The following is a 17,192-nucleotide window of genomic DNA, read 5'->3' on the forward strand; positions in this document are numbered from 1 at the left end:
GTGTCTGGCATTTAACGACTTCTCTGGTTGTGTGTGTGTGTGTGTGTGTGTGTGTGTATTTGATTCTACAGGTCAGTTTTTGGGTTGTTCGAGAAATTCTAACAGCACAGACTTTAAAAATAAGAGCAGAAATCCTCAGCCATTTTGTGAAAATAGCCAAGGTAAGCTGTTTTATTATTATTTTCTCCCTCCCCCCTCCTTGTTTTTGTCTCAAAAATGTGCACACAGGATGACCATGTGTCTGTCTGTCCAACTGTATTTGGGAAGTGCTTTTCTGTGGGCCTGCAGGACAGGGTTGAAATGGTGGGTGGGGACTATGGCCTGAGTTCCCCAGGTAGAGCCACCTCTGAGATCTACCCTGCTGCCTATGCCCTGGTACCTGCATGTGCATCAGCAGCATGCTTCTCCATCCCATGATGTTGGCAGCCAGCCATTCTCCTTACTGGGCTTGCACTCTTTCCCCAAGGTCCTGTGGTGCCCCCTGGACTCTGTTCATTCTTCCATCGGATTTGGAATTGCTGGGTCTGAATGATTTTAGGTAGCATCAGTGCCTGTGATCTACTCACATCCTGCACAGTTATGTCACTAGTCAGCAGAGTCTGCTCCACTCCATCCTGAGCTCAGGCCTGGGCAAGATGACCCTGTGCCCTTCATTTCCACCTCCAGTGCCCCGCTTGGTGTAGTCCACCCTGCCTGCTCATCTGGCCCCGACTTCCCCTCTTCTTCCTCCATCTGTTCCAGCCCCAGCTGGGCCATCCTGGTGCTTTCCCAGGCTGCTCTCAGGCCAGGAGTGTCTCCGCACGCCCAGCTCCCTGTCCTGTGCCTGCTGCAGTGGGCTCACCCCTTGCTCTGTGCATGCATGTGTCCTCTTCCCACCCAGGCCCTCCTGAACAGGCCGCAAAGCAGCTGCATTCAGCTGATTGCATTCAGGGCTCACATTAGTACCACCCAATTTGCAGAGGAAGAAGACTTGGAGAGCAATGTCCATGCCCAGGCCCCACAGAGAGTCAGCAGCAGAGTAGGAATAAAAGCCATATCTCTGCCTTCGGGGGAGCAGCCCTGCCGCCCTTCAGGGGAAGGTTAAGTGCATTGGTCTATAAAGATGTTGGGAGCAGTGGTCACCAAATGTCCCATTCATTCTCCTGAAGTACTTGGGACTGTCACTGGGTTTAATAATACTTATTGCTGTCAGTCAGTGCTATGATGGGCAGAAGAAAAGATATCTGGCTGTAGTTCTAATCCCTCCTGGGGCTTACAGTTTGGAAATGAGTTTATGGCCCCTGTCTAAGGAGTCCCAAATGATCTGTCATTAACCTCCACCCTTTTCCTTACTGTAGATTGTCATGCTGGCCCCACATGCTGGGTATGTCCTTGGGCAAGCCCCTTCCCTTCTTTGGGCCTTGGTTTTCTCATCTATAAATTAGAAGAGGTAGGTTAGATAAACTCCCAGATGCCTTTGGCACTGAGAGGAAATTCAGTGATAGGCATGGCAATTCAGATACTAGAATGCAGTTCAGTTCACTCGGGGAATCTGTTCTCACACAGGAAACAACTAGAAATTGTTACAAGATGTGTGAACTGAAGTATTAATCTGTGTGGTCAGAGAAAACTTTCCAAGTAAGAATAGAGCTATGAGGCCCAGATACAAGGGCTTTTCGTTTATTTATTCATTTTACCTGTTATGTGCTGGGTGCTGAACTAGGTACAGGGACATGATATCTCAGGGGACACACTGTTCAGGGTGAGAGAGAGGCAAATAAAAAGCAAGTACAATCTAGAATGTGAAGAATACAAAGAGTGTGGGAACACAGATGGAGTTCCCACCACCATAAATTTGGGAATGTGGTCTGGAAAACCATATTAGAGGAAGTGGTATCTGAGCCAGGAATTACCCAAGACGAGGAATGAGCAAAGGGAAGATGAGTCTTCCAGATAGAAAAGACTGAGACCACCGCACACCACCCAGCCCAGGCTGCACCATCTCATGCAGCACAAGTGCCTTTATCACCTTCCCCATGTTACCTGTGAGGACATCAAGGTGCAGAGGATTGGGTAACTTGTCGAAGGAAATGCAGAGTGGGAGCTGGGATTGGAACCAGGCCTGCGGGTCCCATAGAACCTACTCGCTAGCCCAGGCTTCACTGTCTCCCAAGAATGAAAAGTGGAACCTTGTCATGTGAGCCGTATCCCTCAGCATAAAACCAAGAACAGAGCCTTTACATTTTTCTGCATTTACTCTCTACTATGTCTCCTTCTGTTGCCCTTCCTGGTAAGGAACTTGTCTGAGTCTGAATTGACTCCAAATGTTCTCACTAATTTGGGGTCTGGTTCAAGGGAGCATGGTGAATAGCTTGCCTTCCCAGCTGAGAGGGATTACGCAGATGGCTAACATCTTCCCTCAGCCATTTCTCATCCGGGCGTTAAGGTAATGGCAGAAGAACCGCTGATACTGTTGGCACGGCCAGGATTTTAGCTTACAGAAGCCTGTTGGGACAGATTCATCTAAAAATAGACCATAAAGGGATTATCAAATCTTATCCTGAGCCACATTTCTGTCCAGCAACCAGACGAGTCAGCTTATGAAATTTTGCAAGCCTTTTAGATGCAGACTCACCTTTTGACAATTTGAGAGCAAAAGCATATGGTTCCTATGAACTTCCTAGAACTATATTTTCTACATGAGATATTTTTAAGTGTAATTGAATTTCATGAATATGACAACATTTGGTAACACTTGGCATGTTCTTGTTCTGTTGTTTATAGCAGCAAAATAATGTATTCCATATCTTTTTCCCCCCCAGAAACTTCTAGAACTCAACAACCTTCATTCTCTCATGTCTGTGGTGTCAGCATTACAAAGCGCTCCCATCTTCAGGCTGACAAAAACCTGGGCTGTAAGTTAATCTCCCTAAGTCTATCCCTTTGATTTCAGCTGTCGTTTTGTTGGTGAAGATCTGTGTTGCTTAATCCCCTGGCTTTCTCTGTCCATCTGCACTTTGCCAAGGACAGAGTTATTGTGAATGCATGGAACATCCTCTGGGCATCCTCGTGGCTCAATGACCCCAGCCCCATTTTGGTCCAAGGGAGTAGTGGTGACCATGCTGATGTGGTTGGGGCTGGCAGCCCCTAAAATGGCTCTTCCTGGGCGCTATTCTATGATGGCCGGGGGTCAGCATGTGACTCTTGCCCTCCACTTGGCCGGTATTTGTCTCTGGCAGACTCCACACTGCCCTTGGGAAGCTCTTTGGACTGATGGTTTGCAGCTGCCCTGGGTCACTGGCCATATAGCTCAGAGTTTCTCGGGAGAAACCTGTGACCCTCATGTAGGAAAAAATGACTTTTTGCTTGCCGTTTTTTTTTTTTCATCTCTGAGGCCATGGATAATTTCAGCTCAGAGGTGGAGTCTGATAGTTATATAATTGAGTCTGTAGGAAAGTTTTTCTGCTGTAAAAATACTTTAAAAATATCTCAGTCCTCTTTATTCTCCTTTGCTTGGCACAGTGCCTGACATGGGGGAAGTAATTGCTATTTCCATAGCTCATTAGCATTCACCTCCTGGCCCTCCTGGTCCAGGTCTCTCGCAGCCACAAAGCCCAAGCCTTTCAAGACCTGTTTATGTCCCACAGAACTGATGGAAACTGTATGGAATTGTCAGATGTGCTTCTACAACTCATTTCCGACCTTCCTTCTGCCAATCTATGGGGCTAGGCTCTGTTTCCTACTTGGCTGGTTTAGGGGCCTTTAAAATACTTAAGGATTATGTTGGAGGTGACCAGAAATAAGCCTTGTTTCTTTACATTTCAGCTTTCCATAGATCTAGTCCTAGCAGAGTAGGGCAAAAAGCATTAGCCTCGAGTCTAAAAACGAGGTCTGTGTTCAGGCACCATTCGAGGCCTGGCTCCTGTGGGCTCTTTTTCCCATCTCTACTTGGGAAACTTGGTTTAGGTTAGTGGTTTTCTGTCAGTGCTTTGTGGAGCCCTAGGGGTCCTCAGAATTGCCATGAGTGCCATCAGGGGCTCAGGGGGAGGAGAAAGGGTGCCAAGCAGGCAGCTCGGGTGCTGTTTCCACTAGAGCCCTGTTTGTGTTTTTTATGTATTGGGCTCCTGGATGAATTGCAACTGAGCAATGGCTTTGGAGGTCAAAAGCAAGTTTGGAAGCCACTGTTCTCTGCAGCAGCTGCCGACCCTGTGACTCCAAGTACATCTGAGCAGTGAGGCTTTTTTTTTTTAAAGTTGCTTCAAGATTCTTCTTCAAAGTATGTCATCTTCTACACTTACTGTTATTGTTTCTTGGACTCCTAAGGGCTATGCAAGGACCCAGAGGGCTGAGTTTTGAATCTGCTCATGTGTAGAGAGTCCCAACTGTCAGCAATACTGTAAATGGGACCCCTACAAACTAGTCAGTGAGGGCAGAGTGAGTGAATCAGCACCAGTGACCAGGGCTGGCTAAAGTCCCTGCACAAAGATATGACCTACTCAGGGACAGGCAGGACCCATCAATGAAGCTGTGGATCATATTCTCCAAAGGGTGTCTACTGCCAGGACTGTGGGGCAGCATCAGGTCAGAAGGACGCCTAGGGCTGCTCTGTTTAGCCTGACGAGCACTGCTCAGGGCGGCTGCGTCTTCACAGCTGTTGATGGGTCTTTGAGGCAATGAAAATAGACCTCCCATTGTTCCTTCAGAGTCCTAGAATGTAATACCCACCCAGGACCCCCTGAAGCAGGGCCCTTCACCTGGGTCCCCTCCAGGCCTCATGGGCCAGCCACTCTTCCTCACAGATTTGGCAGAATAAAAACACGTGGCAGCCACTGCCCTACATGCTCTAACTTATTTTAACTCCTTTATTCTCAACAGCTACCCGTGGAGACAGGTACAGCTTTATTCTCATTCACAAGGAGGAAATAGAAGCACAGTGAGGTGGAGCAATTTCTTCAGAGCCCCACAACCAAGTGGCAGAGCTGGGATCAAAGCTTTGCAGTCTGGTTCCAGAGTCCTTGCACACAACCACTAAAATCCACTGATCTGAGCAAGCACAATTCCAACCTGTCACCTGTCACTCTAAATAAAAGCAGGAACTTTATATATATATAAACTTTTATTTTATTTACTTATATGTGGTACTGAGAATCGAACCCAGTGCCTCACACGTGCCGGCAAGTGCCATAGCCTCAGCCCCTAAGAGTAGGAACTTTTTAAATGTTTTAAAAAATATTTATTTTTTAGCTGTAGTTGGACACAATATCTTTATTTTATTTATTTATTTTTATATGATGCTGAGGATCGAACCCAGGGCTTCACACATGCTAGGTGAGTGCTCTACCGCTGAGCCACAATCCCAGCCCTTTAAATTTTTAATTTAAAAAATTTTCTCCTCTGTCAGAAATCCTGTATTAGGAACTTTGGAGATGAGTGGACTGTCAGCACTCCCCAGGCCATCAGGCTTCTGTCTTTGCTGTGGCTGCTGCTTGCTGGTATCTGGCTACTGCATTGCAGCAGAAAGGGAAGTCAGAGGAGGGCTAGTGGGGTCAGGGGGCACATGCAGCTGGAGAGCTGCAGGCAGACCTTGAAGGCTTCCTTATCTAGTGCTTTCTTGGTTTATCAAGTTACTCCTTGGTTTATCCAAGCTATGGCTTCTGTTTCTGTTTACTCCCCTGGGATTGACTGTTGATTTTGTCACCTCTGGATTTAGCTGGCAGAACCAGGGAGATGCCTGGGATCTGAGGTTACCTTCACCAAGGAACAGGGAAGTCAGGACAACACATCCTGACTTTTTCTGAGAACTCTTCCCATTGTTTCCCAAGGACAGTGAGCTGGGCTGCTTCCCTAGTTACAGAGGCCGCTTAACCAGGGCAGAAGGTGGGAGGATGCAGCATTCTAGGAAATAAGAGTGGTAACTGGAAAGTCTGGGGTCAGGGAGAGGGGAGAGGCAAGGCAGACTGTATAGATTACAGCCTGAGGGTTTTTATGTCATTCACTGTAGCCTTTTTTTAGGTTGACTCCCCTCTTCCATCCACCTGTCCTGTTAATCCAAGGATAGCATTTGACACAGAACATTTGGGAAACAAGAGACCAAACTCATCTTACCCCTCTCATTCAAATTGTCCCCAGCCCAGTGAAGTGGACAGCTCCCTGGTCTGTACTCTGGTGTACTGGCATGTGACAGCATCCAGGTGGAGCATGTGTCTGTCTGCTCCATGGTTCTGTCTAAAGCCTGCCTCCTCCCTTGACTGCAGTCTTCTGTGATGATGTCTGATTTTTCTCTGTATCTCTGCCTGCCTACATGTGTTGTTTTAACTATATGTCCCCTCACCCCCTCCAAAGAGCTGTTTCCTTTCTTACCTTGTCCCTTGAACTGGGACTGGTAAGACCTCAGGGGCCTGCAGATCAGGGAGGAGCAGGAAGCTCTGGAGGGATGAGCTATAACAACCCAAAAGGCCAGTGCTTTTATAGTCCTCATTTTACCAAGGAGGAAAACGAGTTCCCAGAGATGGAGTGATCTGTTGAAGATCCCAGAGCTAATGAATGCCAACTCTATGGGATATAGCCCTGCTAGACCCCACAGCCTGCATGTCCCCTGTGGGAGTGGCTTGTGATGGTGGGAAGTGTAAGGCAGTCAGGTTGGGCACTGGTAGGGATAAGCAGTCCCACACACTGCTTGGGAAGTAGCACTGGAGAAAAGAGCCTGGCACCTTGAGCTTTCTGAGTGCTGTCCCTGGGAGTTGCATTGAAATCCTAAGCATCTGGGGGACCTGGATGGAAGGTGGTTACAGGTGTGAGAGGTGGCCTGGCACTTTGTTGCTTCTTGAATGGCCTCTAGTGAGGAGTCAGTTGGTCATCATCTAAGAAAAGGCAGCCTATTGGCCTGTCCATGGCTGGCCTCTGAGTGCCAACAGCTGGGCGAGCTAGACAGGACAGAGACTGACACTGAGCATAGATCTGTAAGCAGTAGGACCTAATAAATGCATGACGGATATACAAACAGGAAGGGAGTCATAGCTAGCCTGGAAAAATGCAGGCAGGGAATGGTATATCCAAGCACTGGAGCTGCTTTGGAATATTGGCTGCCTCAAAGCCATGAAGTCTAAGCAAGTTCTGATTTCCTGAGTACACATCACCTATTGACTGTTATTCATTCTGCAAATTAAATATTTATCAAATGCTGCCTCCATGCCAGGCCCTGAGCCTATGGCCAAGGCCTTACCCTCATGGGCTTTTACATAATTCAGGGAGAATAAACACATGTCTAGTCCAGCTGGCACAAGAAGTGATCAATAGGTGTTGGTTGAATGTGTGAAGGTAGTGAACAAGGAACGATGAGACAGGAATAAAAGCAATGCAGAGACTAAATGGGGAGGGGGTGTAGCTCAGTGGTTGGGCCCTTGCCTAACATGCAGGGGACCTGGGTTCCATCCCCAGCACTGGAGGAGAAAAAAAGGTAAGTGTTGGTATGAGACTAAACAGGATGGCATGATGGAGAAGGACTGGATGTCAGCTTTAGCATGGGCATTCAGGGGAGGCCTCTCTGAGGTGAGATCCCATACCTCAAGGCCCGAAGGGCAAAAAGGAAGCAACCATAACGGGATGAGGGAGTGAGCCTTCCAGGCAGAAGGGCAGCCGGTGCAGAGGCCCACCATGGGAATGAGCTTGGAGTGACGGAGGAACCTGCAGGCCAGTGTTCCTGTGTCTCACTGTGCCAGGAGGAGGCTGGCGTGTGGGGCTGGTAGCCCTGGAGGAGTCAGATTCTGTTTCAAGGGCACCAAGGGCTTTAAGCAGACAGCCATGAGCTGGTTTTACAGTGGCTCTAGGTTTTTGTTTTTAATCACTGTTGCTACTTCGTGGAAGATAGATTGGGAGGTAGGGGACTAGGAGTGAAAACCAGAGGCCTTGTCTGGAGGTGAGAGCTTAGTCCAGGAACCAGGTAACCTTGACCAGGACAGGAGCAGTAGTAGGTGCAGAAAGAAATAGACTGGTGCAGGATGCGTTCTAAGGAGAAGGTTCCAGGAGGTGCCATGGTGGAGACATTGAGATGAGGAGACGAAAGGAAGGAGGGGCAGTTCCTATACCTGGATGAGCAGCTGGCCAGTGACCACTTATTTCTGAGTGACCAGTGGGCAGAGAATTCCTGGCATGTGGGTAGTCTTAGCCACGTGTTCCATGGGCCACACACACTGTGCACACATGTAAACACCTGCTGTGGCTGCTTGTGCTTGTGTGCAGAGTGATTCACTGTTTCCTACTGAGTTGCCCCAGAGAGTTCGACTCATTTGCAACAGCAAAGTGAAAATTGAAAAAAAAAGTCCTTGACATGGAAGAAATCAGCACTGATGGTCAAGAGGCCTGGTCTTGGGTGGTGGCCTAGGAGGGGAACATCTTGGGAGCAAGGCTCACTCTCAGCATCCTGGAGCACTACAGGTCAGAGGGTAGTTCCTTCCACCAATAGAATGCAGGGCACATGAAATTATCCTGGGCAGGCATTCACACTTTTTTGGATCTCAGCATCTTTCATTCAGGAGGTGCCTCTGCTCCCTGTGTGGGTGGCAGCACCTGGCAGCTGCTCTCTGACACAGCTGAAGTGGGAAGACTGAGTTATGGGCATCTCTGAGCATTGACCCAGGGTGCGGGCAGAGCCAGGTGTGGAGATGAGGAGACAGCAGGCAGAGGAAGCCATTGTTAGCAGCCTGCAGGTATTCCTTAGGACCCCCATGGGGACTGCTTCTCAGAGGTTCCGCATCATCACTCTGCTGACGATTGACTCTCATCTGCCTTGACATTGCCACAGGGCTGGACAGTGGTCTTTTCCTTCTTCCTGGGAAGTCCCTCTGCCTCAGCTTAATTGTCTTCTGCTGTTCTGATAGCTGCTCCTCCTGTGCTCATGGATGTGAAAGTTCAGCAAGGCCCTGACCTCAGTCTCCCTTCCCCACTCCATTTCCCTTCCCATGGTGAGCTCACCAGTGTGGGGATAGATGGCAGTCTATGCTGGGTTCACAAAATCTGACTATTCCAATAACTTAAGAAAACAACAAAGAAAGCTCACAAACACAGAGAAGTACCTTTTCAATAATCCGTGACTGCTCTCTAACCCCCAGGATCTGTGGAAAGAGAGAGCGCCGCTGGAATTCTTTATTCTCATATAGGGGACATACAAGGGGAGGTTCCATGAAACATTCTATCCCAAAAAAGGGCGAAGGGGTAGGATTACAAGAGAACAGGTGAATGTAACTCAACCCCTGTGGTTGATGCCTACACCTGGAGCCACGCCTCATTATCCAAGCTGGGGTAGCAGCCAAGTTACTATGACCTGGCACTGCTGTGCTAGACTGAAGGCAATAATTGGTCAGAACCCTGTACATCAGGACTTAAAGGTGTCTGCATCCAGGGCAGCTCCCGACAGGGAGCTTCAGATGCCACCTGTCTGCCCTCATGGTGGCTGGCTCTGTGGTCCTAGCTCCAGCCTCTCTCCTGAGCCCAAGATCCACACTCCAGCTCTTGCTCCCCCACACCCTCTCTTGCATGTTTCTTTGACACCTCACACTTGGCATGTCTGAAATCGAACTCTGGCTTCCAGGAACGTGATAGAGTGCCAGAACACACTCTTCTCAGACTATATTTTGAAACGGTAGACAGAGCTGATAAGGAACAAGCCCTTCATTCCCTATCTTTGTCCCAGCACATGGACACTATAAACACTGAAAAAAATATAACCAAGTTTAAAAACCAAAAAGCAAAGCTACAGTAAAAGCCATTAAAAACCAACAAGCAAAGCTACAGTAAAAGCTAAGAAAGAAAAGTCACCATGTGCTAAAAATAAAGAATGCTCTCAGAGTTGGAACAGTGAGCAGAGCTAAGAGGAGCCTCTGTGGACAGGCCTTTGCAGCTAGGGCCTAGGATTTAATGCCTACTCAACGGGGAGAGTACTGGTTTCAGGCCCCACACATTCAATAGGGTTGAAATGAAGCTGCCTACAGCAATCAGAGAACCATCAGATGCCACCCATTAGACACAAGGTACAGCCCAGGGGAGCGCTAAGGAGAATCAGTGGGAAGAGTGACTTAGGAGAAATTGTCACCCCAGCTTGTACCTCATGAGGCTGTGGGGTCTGAACACACAGGATCTGCACTGGTGTAGCCACGAGGAAGCAAAGAAGGGCCTGGAATTTGAGCATGTGAGCTCTTAACATCAGACGCCTGGGTCCAGCCCTGGGCCTGCCTCTTATGATATATAAAAAAAACCATTTAGAACCATGCCTGGTACATAGTAAGGGCGAGATGAGTATTAGCTGATGTTATTATTGCTCCTATAATTTTCAGCTCTTCTTGACTTTTCTCAAATGGACTGTGAGACAGGCCCTTTTATCTGTGACCTGAACTATCATCTTCAGCTCTGGGCCGTTTGTTTCTGGTCTTACTCTCTAATTCACCCTCACAACTCTATTTGAGTGATCACCCTAAAAGAGCGCTGGAGCTTTCACACCATGGTTAAAGAGAGGTGTTAGTGTTCTCCTCACCTGCCCTGCTACTCCCATCTTGCTAATCAGAGGTGCCCCATGCCTCCTGATCCCCCAAAGCAGGGTGCTCCAGTACGACCACCTGACACCAATCTCTCTCTTCAGTCTTCCATTTCAGATTTCATTTTCCCACCTCCAGCATTTTGATGATGATTTTATTAGCCAGTTTTTAACCATATCATTTGTACTGTAACCCCATATTTTAGTGAGCAAAGGGAAGATATTGAATTTGAACAGGAGACGGTTGGTTATGTCCTGATGGGTGATCTGTGCATGTGGCACTTGGTGAAAGTTCATGAGTACTGAGTGTCTTACTGAGCTCCAAGCATAAGAGAGGCATTTTGGGAAAGGCAGAAAATGCCAAAAAGGTTTCATACCTACTTCACACCTACTTCCTGATCCTAAAAAACAAACCATAAACCTTTCAGTTGTGGCCAACTGAGCATCTGCTCCCACCAGCAACAGCAATTCAGAGCCCCCAGTCATGTGCGCAAGAGACGCAAGAGTTGGCCAGAGGAATTTCCTGTTAAAACATGGCCACAATCAACTCATTCTTCCCCTTTGATTAGTATTCACTGTTCATGCTTCTCAGCTTGTGATTGGCATGCTGTTTGCAAGTTGAGCTGAAATATCTGGAAAAGTAGAATAAGCAGTCAACATAGTGGTCACGTGACTGGGCACTACATGGCTGGGTCAATGCCAGATTTTGCCAAAAGGCAAGTTTCCATCCCTCCCCTACCTTTCCATTGTCATGCACAGCAACACAGCAACATAGCAACCCTCGGCTACATTTTAGTCAAACTGCTGTTTCCCTTCCTGCATGGCGGGCTCTTACCCCCAGGCTTCTTCTCCGGCCTTCTCCAGCCTCTAGCCCTTCTTCAGCCCTATTCATGCTTATCAAAATCCTTCAAGACTCATTTTCAGCACTCCCACTTCCTAGAGTCCCCCTTTCTCGTGACAGAGACAGTTCCCAATCTCTAGAGCCCTCTGCTAGTGTTCTGGCCCTTCCTTGCCTTAGCTTGCCCTTTTCATCATCCAGCCAGATTGAACAAATGTAATGCAGATTTGGTGCCCAACTCTCCACCCACCAGCTCTAGACCCCCAATGGGACCTTGACAAATATATACTAGGGGATCAGTCTCACCCTCCCAGCTGTACTGTCAGGTCTTATTGGAATATCTCCTGGGATTGCTATGTGGAATTTTTAACAATTAACAAAAATTATTGGGAATATATGATGAAAATTGTCCCATGAGATTATACATTATGTATGTGGGTATATGTGCATGTAATTGGTACATGTGTATATCAGTGTACATGAAACTGTTCAAGGATAAGTTTTTAAAAGGTAAAATCATGATTCATACAATACAAAATGAATATCTGTCAAAGATTTTATTTATGTTATTAGTTAGAGAATTAGTAAGATATTTGCAAATATATCAAAAGAGAACTCAGACTATCATACTTTTATATTCAAGTAAGAAATGCTACAATAATGGGTTGGGGCTGTAGCTCAGTAGTACATCACTTGCCTCGCATGTGTGAGGCACTGGGTTCGATGCTCAACACCCCCAAAAAATAAATAAAGATACTGTATGTTCATCTACAACTAAAAAAAAAATTAAAAACAAGAACTGCTACAATAATTTTTAAAATGGAACCATTTACATTATTGTATTTTATGCAAGTTAATATATGTCTATACAGGGTTTAAAATGGCCTAGGCAAAGACAAATATAAGCAGCCAGGATAACACCAAATTCTAAAGTTGTAATTTTCTCTTATGTACAATAGACTACTGTTGCATCTAATAGTTTAATCAGATATGGGACTTTGTAGCTTTTTATTTTTGCTTTTTTTGTGGGGAATACCAGGGATCGAATTCACCCCAGCCCTATTTTGTATTTTATTTAGAGACAGGGTTTCACAGAGTTGCTTAGTGCCTCACTTTTGCTGAGGCTGGCTTTGAACTCGTGATCCTCCTGCTCAGCCTCCTGAGCTGCTGAGATTACAGGCATGTGCCATCATGCCCAGTTTGTACCTTTTTTTTTTCTTCCCTAAAATTCATATATTTGAAGAGGTTTAAAAAAAAAAAGGTCTTTAAAAAATGTTCCAGTTTCATCCCCTGTAGATTCCATACTTAGTCTGCTGAGTCCATCGTTCCATAGATTATTGACAGCACTAAAAATTCTTTCCATCCCCACAGTAGACGCTGGAATTGAAAAAGAATTCTGAGCCCATTTTAGCATATTTGGGGCAATAGGCTCTTTGCTGAAAAATCTTTCTGTGTGTCAAGAAATGTTATTCTCTCAAGGCAAAGGAACAAAATACTGTGTTCTCATAAAGCAAATTTGGAGGATCATCTTCCCCTTCTATGGATAACTTCCAGATTTGAGCTACTTTACCAGAAAGAGCTGTGGGGTGTGTTTCCTGAATAGTCAGATGACAAGCACCACACACAACGAGGGTGTTTCTAAAAGCAAGTATTTCACCAAGATTTGTGATCTTCTGGCTTTTGACCTTGTGGATTATGAGTCCCATTTATCCCTTGGAATGCCTACTTGGAACTATGAAAATGATTTACAATCCATATGTAGGGGCTTCACTTTTACCCTGTAATTTTTACTTCATATATGTAGTTAGAGCCCCTTTTCAATCCTCATGTATGTTTTTGCTTTCTGCCTTTTTTGTAGATGTGTTATCTGTTTCATTAATATTTGATGAAATAAGCTCTTAGGTTTTAGGTATCATTTCTCTAGGTTCAATGTTTAGCTTTGACAGATGTATACTAGAGGATCAGTTTTCTGATTTTCTCAATCTGATTCTCCTATCTTCCTCCTCTTTTCCTAGGCACTTGAGCTGAATGTTTAGTTCATCTTACTTGCTTAATTATAAGAGTTTAAAACTCAGAAATTTTCCTCTTGATACAGTTTTGGCCTTATCACATAGCTCCACATAGTGTTTTCATTGTAGTTTCTAAATAGTCCATAATCTTGGCTCTTATTACCTAAGTTATCATTATTATCTTCCTCATTGATTTTTCATTCAAAAAATATTTTAGCAGTGCTTCCTCCTTATCAGGAGCCACACCAAATGCATAGAATAGTGGAACAAGTGTAACCAGCACACTTACTGGCCTCATGGGACTTGTCACTTGCTGAGGAAATCATAAATGTAACCACACAATTAATTAAAATTGCAATAAACATGGACAAAGATCTCAGGGTGCCCAAGACTCCTAACTTTACTAGGAGGAAAGTTGCCTATTACATCCAGTGAACTTTTTCTTCATTTTACTTCCCTGCCTCTCTTCCTGAACATGAATGGTTTTAGTATCCGTTTGACTCTAGGCAAGCAAGTAATTTATTTTCTTGTATGTAGTTCTGATGGTTCTTTCCTGAGGCTTCCCATAAACTCTAAAATGTAAAGGACTCTCAATTCATATGAGGTTTGTAGTTTGTGGGTTCTACTTGCAATAAAAGTTTAAAACACGTGTAAGTAAATGCTGTTTTCTTCTGAATCAACAAATCCTATATTTAAGAAAAACCTAAATCTTAAGCGAGTTTTTATCAACATAATATACATGCATTAATTTTAAACATCAGTACTGAAAGGCTCAGTGAAACAACCAGCCCTCCCTGCTCTCTGCACACCCGCTCAGCTCCCCGGAGGCAGCCACTTCCAGTTATTTAGCGGTTTCTTCTGGTAGTTTGTGCCACAAAAATGTACATCCCTCCCATGTGCATTTGCTACAAATTCTTGAGCCATGCGCTCTGGACAGTATCTGGTGACTTCTTCATAGGATTTATAGATGCTGGTTTAGTTCTCCAAACCACCTTCCTTCATTCTTTAAAAACAATCTCCATCACTGTGGTTAAAACTCTAGTTAACTCATTTTGTTAAAGGAATATTCAGTGTCTTAATGATTAGGAATGAGTGAGTATGTTTCACTGTGTACTCAAGTAATAAATTATGAATAACATGTCCTTTCTTAAATATTTTCATTTCCCTGGATATTCTAGTTTCCTTTTAGAAAAATCATCTTACCATATCTCCCATCTACTTACTAGATATATACACAAACATGCAATCTTAAAAATATTTTACTTATTTTTATTTTATTTGTTATTTATCTTCCCCTCCCCCCAAATGTGCTCTCATATCAGGTTTTCAAGAGAAAACCTGAGGGTGTCTTCTCCAGGGCTGCTGCAATGGGGACCAGTTGCTCCTAAGGCCTGCTGCTCATCCAGCATCCCAGAACCTCTTCACCACTCTTGGACTGAGTCCTGTGTCTCCTGTATCCCATGTCTTCCTTTTCCTGGTTTACGCCTTCATCTCACTAGAGGAAATTCTTGGGCAGCTTTCATACACTTCATGGCAAATATTCAAGTCTGAGTTTTTTGGTGGGTATTCTAGCAACCTATATAGTGCTCCTTGAGAAATCATTGCTGCCCTGAATCTCATTGGTAGGCACTGACTGGAGCAGATAAGTGAGGCTAACCAGATCTAGGCCTTCTGAATGCATCTGTGGGATGGTGGGAGGAGGACACACAGAAGACAGGCCTGCTTCCTCTGAGGTGCTATGGGTATGGGTACTGGGGAGGCTGGTAGGTAGCTGAACACGACAGTCATCCAGCTGGGACCAGAGAACCAGTGGTGTGGATGCTGGAAGCCTGTGTGTGTCAGCTGCATTTGTGTGAGCACAGAATCAAGGTTTGTCTGACTATTGGATGAATATGGATGATGCCAAATAAGTCAGTGGGGTTCTAGATTCCATTAATAAAATAAATAAATAAGTAAAAGACCTCCTGAACAAGGGAGGTGAGAGGCCTGCTGAACTTCACCGGGAGCAGTTCACACTAGGTTTGTGGTTCTGCTTTGGGTATATGTTGTTCATTTGGCAAACTTTTTATCCAGATTGTTCATGTTAAATGCTGCCTCCTTTCACAGTTCTCCTTGACACTTCCCTTGCCCAAATTCATTTATTATTTGCTGAGTCTTTAGTCTCTATTTACTCACTTCCATGTTGTTGTTGTTGTTTTTTTTAAATGTCTCACTTCTCTGTTGAGTCAAGTTTCCTAACAATTCTTGGACAAGCCACTCAATCCTTGTGATTATGAACCTGAACCAGAAGCGATCGTCTTGGCTCCCTCTTTGTCTCAGAGCTGTGTAAAGCTCAGATGAGTTGTATATTATATGCTTTAGAAACAGCAAATGGGGTGGTGTTATTTCCTGTCCATTTTTTACTATAATGAATAACAGCCTCAAATTAACAAGCCAGTTAGGCAGCCGTTTTTCCTAGCATCTGTGCCGTGTCCCCACCCTGATGTGTCCTGAATTTCTCAGTGGGAGGAAAAAAGCTTGCTTCTCAAACTCTAATTTCTTTAGTACTTGAAAGGCAGCTTATTCTGCCTTTCCTCTGTGAAGTCCATAGGCTTTCTGCATCATGTGCAGTGGGCTATCCCATGGCTTCACTCTCTGTGGCTCTAGCTGCTGAGGATGGAAGAATTGGGCAGGGCCTGCTCAGAACAGCCTTGGGCTCCCTGATACACCAGTCCTAGCCTAGGAGCTGCACTGCTTCCCCTGGTGCTGGGCAGTCACAGTTCTACTTCTCTCTGCTGCATTATGAGGCTTTTGAACACTGGCCTACTTCAGTCTGATGGTCATGGTGGGTGTATTGGTTCAGGTCGTTGTACCAAGTTTGGCCAAGGATGCACCAAGCCTGGGGTCTGCTTCATTTACACTCCTGTGTTTATCAATTGACCTCCAATTCCAGAAGCTCTGGGTCCTGGCAGATAGACTTGAGGGATCTCCCAGGAACAGCTATGCTTTGCCAAAGCCAGCCCTCCCCATGTAGCCCTGCCCCAGCACTAGACTCTCAGCATAGGCTGCTTTCCTCAAAGCCTTTGTATTTGAAGAGGCTTCTTGCCATTTCCTGGCACTGGCCCTTGACTTGGGCCACTCAGGAACCACAAGGGGAGACCTTAGCACCAAATCTTGAATACCAGGAGTTTATGTCTCTACTCCTTTCCAAAAAGCACTAGCTTTACAGAGCAGAGGTCTTAGTCACTGCCGCAGTCTGGCTGGGCACAAAATAACCGAGCCACCACAAAAGCCTTGTAGATTCAAACAGCAACTCTTTATTCCCGAACTCTCACCGACACTCTCCACACACTACCTGGGAAAATACACTCCCTCCACCGGGCTCTGCGGACCAATACTCTCAGAACCCTGCGAGAACTCAAAAGGAGCGGGCACCTGAGGCAGCAGGATATGCCCTAATCCTGGAGCTGCCCTATTCCCAGCAGGATCCACCCTAAACCCGGAGCAACCCTAATCCCTGAGCAGGGTCACCTTTCAACCCAAAATGCCATGCGTCATTCCTACTTGGCTATAGCTTTCAGCAAGTCACCAAGGAGATTGCTTCCCTAATCTTTGGCTGTGGGTAACTGCTCATCTTGTGTTGCATAATGAGGTCACCCCTTAGATGACTGCTTATAGAAAAGAAGTTTGTCTTCTTTTGATCAAATCACCATGCCCAGTGTAAATATGACAGAGGCAGATGCTGGGGACTGTGGAGGAGACAGCCTGAATTGGAGCACTGCCCTGGCTGTGTTCTTGTGGCTTGTGCATGGAGTCATGTGCAAGTTCAGTTCATGGGGCTTTGTGCTGTTTGAGATGTGGA

At 45.8% G+C, this 17,192-nt stretch overlaps 1 protein-coding gene across 13 annotated transcripts in view; it reads left to right on the forward strand.

Moving 5' to 3' along the window:
• Positions 1–17,192, forward strand: part of Ralgps1 (Ral GEF with PH domain and SH3 binding motif 1) — a 245,250-nt gene that overhangs the window by 97,553 nt on the left and 130,505 nt on the right. For 10 of the 13 annotated variants that reach the window (XM_058581778.1, XM_046451194.2, XM_046451198.2 and 7 more), the window contains exons 6-7: positions 72–161; positions 2,802–2,894. The exons of 1 other annotated variant lie outside the window; for it this stretch is intronic. In XM_058581778.1, coding sequence (XP_058437761.1) covers positions 72–161; positions 2,802–2,894 — 183 coding nt within the window. The remainder of the gene's footprint in view (positions 1–71; positions 162–2,801; positions 2,895–17,192) is intronic. 2 more of the 13 variants (XM_046451200.2, XM_046451204.2) reach the window with 1 other exon arrangement.

Source organism: Marmota monax, unplaced genomic scaffold (assembly GCF_021218885.2).
Source record: "Marmota monax isolate L192 unplaced genomic scaffold, Marmota_monax_Labrador192_F-V1.1 WCK01_AAM20220418_F8-fsc00020, whole genome shotgun sequence".
Taxonomy (NCBI): domain Eukaryota; kingdom Metazoa; phylum Chordata; class Mammalia; order Rodentia; family Sciuridae; genus Marmota; species Marmota monax.